The sequence below is a fragment of the Dendroctonus ponderosae genome, unplaced genomic scaffold (assembly GCF_020466585.1).
Source record: "Dendroctonus ponderosae isolate FM_Combo_2020 unplaced genomic scaffold, Dpon_F_20191213v2 Dpon_F_20191213_3, whole genome shotgun sequence".
In the NCBI taxonomy this organism is placed as follows: Eukaryota; Metazoa; Arthropoda; class Insecta; order Coleoptera; family Curculionidae; genus Dendroctonus; species Dendroctonus ponderosae.
The window spans coordinates 6,825,555-6,831,134 of record NW_026018508.1 but is presented as its reverse complement, the minus strand read 5'-3'; the positions used below and the strand labels follow the sequence as shown (position 1 = coordinate 6,831,134).

Genomic DNA, 5,580 nt, shown 5'->3' with positions numbered 1-5,580 from the left:
TCTGATAATTCGTCTGTGTAAATTGTCAGTTATGTGACTTTTTTTTATAAAAAATGAATCCGCCTCAACAATATAGAACTTATCTATATAGTAAGTTGTTGGTACCAAACCTGCTGGTTTTAAAGTTTTCTTGAAACAGAGAGGAATTTATTTGATCATTGTAAACAGAAATTTTTGGAAGATGCAAATATGATTTATTTATAAGAGAAAACTATTTTTTTAAACTTTCGTTTCTTTTTAAACTACTTTCTTTCAATACAAAATACATTTGACATATTGATATATTTTTCTTAAAAGAGTTCCACCTGACATAGATTTGAATAATTCACAATAAAAAAACAACACGTTTTGATCAATGCAGAGATTTGCAGCAATTTTCAATGCTCGAATTTCAATGCTTTTCGAAAACAGGTCATCAATCGATCGGCCTTTTAGACGTTTGCTATTACGAACGCTTATCGGTTGTTAAATATTCTCAATGAAGAAAATAAAACTAAATAAACTTTTTTTCCTTTTCTATATCCGAAAGTACTCTCTAACGGTCCAGAAAAAAAATCGAAATGCCGTTTGTCTAGTTTGCCTTGTTGGGAAAAAAGGGTCTTCCACATTGCCAGTGTTTTTAGTAGTGTTTCAGTTATTCTTGCCATTTGTGTGAGTTTGTTGGAAGTTCTCAGTTGATTGGTTATCTATCTTTAAAGCTTTAGGTTTCCAATATATATTTTAAATTATAATTTGAAGAGTTTTGCGTTTAGGGACCGGAATTTAAATGGTCCAATGAAATCCAAGGATACATTCTCAGTTCGTTCTTCTATGGCTATATTACGACTCAACTATTAGGAGGCTATTTTGCCAAAAAATACGGAGGAAAAATAATTTTTGGCACCGGAATAGCGGTAACAGCTGCAGCTACGTTAATTACCCCATGGCTAGCAAATAATGTTTATCTGCTAATATGTGTTAGAGTTATTGAGGGAATATTCGAGGTGAGTGGTCAATAGTCAGACATTTTTCGTTGATAACTGTAATATGGCTTAAGGGAGTAACTTACCCAAGTGTGGCTGGACTTTGGTCTAAATGGGCTCCACCCCTGGAACGTTCTGGATTGATGATGTTTGCATCAGCTGGAAGTTATTTTGGAACCGTAATTGCTTTACCACTGAGCGCCTTGTTGGCCGAAGCGTTTGGATGGAGGAGCATTTTCTGGTTTTTTGGTAAGGCAATGTTGAGGATACTGAAAACCTGAATACGTGGGTCGAAGCTGAAGTTTCGCAAAGTGTTCGTGTTGTTTATATTTCATTCAACATAGTATTATAGATTTTTTGAGCCACTTTCTGTAAAACTTGTGAATTGTCGCAACTTATTTTTTTTTATCAGAATGGGTTCCAACAGATTTGATGAAATAACTATTGAACTGAAAGTTTAGGGTTTCACATAGAGTGAGCGATACATTTGAGTAAAATTTTGCGTGTGTGTCATTCTAAAAGTGATCGATGAATACATATGTTTAGTTTATCAACCTATTTTCCCAAATGTAGTTCCAATGTTTTATGCGGATTTTTTTTATCAATATTGTTCAATTGCTGCTTTAGAAAACGTTCGAAAAACAAAACTTGATGCCACTGAACAATTGATTCTGTAAAAACTTGAAGAAAATGCTAATTTTAATCAAAATTATTTTTTTTGCATTTTGCTTCAACGTTCATGTAAACACTAATTTGATTACCCGTAAATAATAATAATAAAATTATCAAATATTGACTTTCATGTTTTTTAACATCCTGTATAGATTTTTCCGGACAGGTTTTTGTAGTCCTGCAGCTCTGGCAATTATGAATGGTTTCGCGATTTAAAATGTTTGTTCAAATTTACCGGTAAAAACTAGATGCTTTTTATGAAAATTGAGCACAAATGAAAAATTGAACACTGAGCTTTCAAAATTTAATTTCATTCATTGTGAGTCTGTGCGTTCTAAAAATTATATTTTAATTTTTAATAATTTAGAATTTAAATTAAGTTCAACAATTAGTTCTTTTAAATCTGCAAAGTGTCTTGAACAGAAACTAGATATTCACTGAAGACTTTGCAAAATATATTTTTAGTTGGAATAAAGTCTGACAAATGGTCTGCACAAATATTATAACGAATAAAACTGCTAACAAACTAATTCTTTTTTTACTGTTTTATTCAGTTCCTGTATACGTATGAAATGTGAAATCGGCTTTTTGGACATATCGTCTCAATAAATACTTTAAATCTCATATACAAAGTATTTGAAATTTTGATATTTTATTTATTTTAAATCAGGATATTGGACAGTTGTACCATTTTTGACTGAAGTTATAATAAGCATTTAATATATTTTAACCCACAGAATAATTAGTCAGGTAATTAATTTTTGTAATTAGCATTGTTTTATTAGGTTTATTTCTGATTTTCTATTTACCTTTTTTAACCATACGCAAAGAAAATATAAAACTGATTAGTACTGATTAAATTTAAAACTGATTAAATTGGTTATTGTAAAGTTTAGTACCGATAATACTTTTGTCAAGAACATTTTCAGAAAACTTCCTACTTAATCGCAAAGATGCAATAGAGTGTCGCCCTTTTTTTCAACAATCTTTTTTCAATTTATTTAAGGGGCAGTAGGACTATTTTGGTACGCCTGTTGGCTATACATTGTGACAAGTTCGCCAGACCAAGACTCCAAAATAAGTGAAGAGGAACTGAAATATATTCAAATTTCTCTAGAAATTAACACGAAGGAAGAGTTTGAAAAAGTACCGGTTCCATGGAAGTCTATTGCTTCATCAAAGGCTGTTTTAGCTATTTGCATGTCGAATATTTGTGAGAATTGGGGATTTTACACATTTTTGACCCAATTACCAAAGTATTTGAAAGGTAATCATTGCTATTTATATTTCAAAACTGAATAAGAAAAATAAGCTTCCTTTAATTTTTGCGTGGGAACAACTACTAATAACTCGATAATTTTAAATGATCAAGCAAAGGTTAAGATAGAAATTTAATTAAAAAAAATTCGCGGTCCAAATATTTTCATTCATTCACAATTCATTATTTCTTATTCATGTATTGGAGATTATATTTATTTATATTTACATTTTCAAATAACTATTTTTTAAAACTTAATTAGCTTAGCATTTTCATAGCAATGTGCCACTTTGAACGTATTCAGGTCAGTGAATACGTTTATTTTTCTACTAAATAGAAAAATTTTTAAACTTTAAAATTCTTATAGCAGCCAGAATTTAAAAATGTTGTTCTTTTATATCGTTGTTTTTCAACTACTTTTATCGTTCTTATTTTTAAGATTTTTTCCAAATATTTATTTTTATGAATGAATACAGTTAAAATTACGATTAAACGAAAGTATGTATAATATCTAATTCAAGCAAGATTGATTAAATATATTTGGCGTTTCAAAGAAACTTATTGAATTGGTTTGAGGTAATTTGTAATTTGAAATATTTACCTGACAAGAGAAATTGAATTTGTTTTATAATCAAATTAAATCTGATTAAAATATGCTTTATTGCTGCAGACAATCTGAAATGCGTTTTACGGACAAAGCGAATGCAAAAAAACACTTAACAAAAATAATAATTCCAATTTTTTTCAATTAATTTCTTCCTTCAAACTTTAAATCTTCTGTTCATAGTAAATATGAACAGAAGCTGTAAAGCTTACCAGCAAAATTATCCTAAATCTCAATTTTTCTTTTAGATATTTATAGTTTTGATTTGGGTACATCTGGATTCCTTTCCGGATTACCTTATTTGGCCATGGGCATTTTTGTACCAGTGGCTGGACAGCTTGCAGATTTTGTGCTTACCAAAGGATATCTAACTGTTACCCAATGCAGAAAAACTTGGACTTTTGTGGGATTTTCTGCCCAATTCGTTTTTCTGCTTGCAGTCGCTTTTGCTTCCAGCGAAATTGTCACTGTTATTTGTCTAACATTTGCTGTTGGAATTGGCGCATTTGCATTTGTGGGATATTAGTAAGATGGAATGGTTTGATCGATGTTTTTAGAATTATGGCAACTATTTTTTTTAAGTGTGAACCCTTTGGATATTGCCCCTCAATACGCAAGCATTATAGTGGGAATCAGCAATACTTTTGGAACGTTGCCAGGAATTATCAGTCCAATTTTGTCTGGATATATTGTTTCGGATAACCCGGTACGTTGCATTTTTATGTTGTTACTTTGTATACAAAGTTACATCAGTTTGCGTACTCTCAAATTATTTTTTTTCCTTGCTAGTTTGGGTTAGTTTGGGTTATTAGTGTTTTTGATCTATGTTTTAATTTTTCAATGTTGAATGTTCAAGTTTTCGAATCTGTTATATAATGTTTGTAATAACTGTTTCCAAATATTGATCTTGGGGTTTAAAAACCGAACAATATTTCGAATTTTGCGTTTAAATTTCACATGAGAACGCAGGCTTTCAGACAAATCAGACAATACGAAATTGTTTTTCTAATTTTAATTTTTCGTTTCAGACTGTCGAACAATGGCAGACCGTATTTTTTATAGCCGCTGGTTTATATATAATTGGTGCAATTGTGTTTGTTATTTGTGCTTCTGGAGAAGTACAAAGCTGGGCGCAAAAACGAGTACCAAAAAGCAACATTTATGGAAGTTGTGATGACCAGAGCATAGAAAACAAAGCATGTTGACATATTTGGAAAAAAATGCTTACTTTTAGACAACTGCACATCTTAAACATCTTAATGTTTTTGGTTGCAAATTATGGAACTTATTATGCTATATTTGCAATATGTGTTTCATTTTTAATTTTCACTTGTGTATAAACCCATTTAATTGACAGTAGATATGAAGAAAATGTGTGATTTTGCAACAAACGATATTTGGCCTCAACATAATCCACGCAATTTTCAAGAAGTAATGCAAGTTTTTGTTTTATTTCAAGTACCTTTTCCAGTTAACGTTCAGAGTTCTTCGGTGCGCTTGCTTTGCATATAATCATTTTGTTAAAAACTTTTAGCCAAAGAGCATTTTTTAGAGCTGTTTCTTGGTGGACTGCGGTTTTTGATCACTTTTTGCTTATGTTTGAAATTTTATCCTGAAAAAACGCCATAATTTTATACACCTCTCTTCATACCGATGCTGCATGGGCAAAACCAATACTTTAAGACATTTTGCAACAGCTGCAGAAAACAGATGCAATTGTAATAATGCAACAGAAAATAACAGATCGCATTGTTACAAAAAACAAACAAGTAATTAATCAATGTTTGCAAAAACGAATAAAAACTGAACAAAAACGACTCAAATGGCTACAAAATGTACTAAAGAAAATATAAAATACAGAAAGGCAGGAACTATAAAGTACAAATAAAAATTAGATTTGAGGAATGTTCTTTGTGTTATTATGAAAAAGTAATACACTTCAACCGGTGAAAAATGATGGAAAAATTATTTTCTCCAATAAACACCACTAAGAAAAGTTGCTAGTTTAATAAGTTACCTAATATACAGGATGTCCCATAAGCACGTGACTAAAAGGGTACTGCGATATTCTTTGAATCAAAAGA

General features: G+C 30.6%; 1 protein-coding gene across 1 annotated transcript in view; it reads left to right on the top strand.

Annotated features, from left to right (window-relative positions):
• Positions 1–4,931, top strand: part of LOC109538496 (sialin) — a 5,956-nt gene extending 1,025 nt beyond the window's left edge. The window contains exons 4-9 of the mRNA XM_019905742.2: positions 753–983; positions 1,037–1,211; positions 2,641–2,901; positions 3,745–4,021; positions 4,079–4,202; positions 4,525–4,931. Of these exons, the coding sequence (XP_019761301.2) occupies positions 753–983; positions 1,037–1,211; positions 2,641–2,901; positions 3,745–4,021; positions 4,079–4,202; positions 4,525–4,701 (1,245 nt within the window). The 3' untranslated portion in view covers positions 4,702–4,931. The remainder of the gene's footprint in view (positions 1–752; positions 984–1,036; positions 1,212–2,640; positions 2,902–3,744; positions 4,022–4,078; positions 4,203–4,524) is intronic.
• The last annotated feature ends 649 nt before the right edge of the window (positions 4,932–5,580 follow it).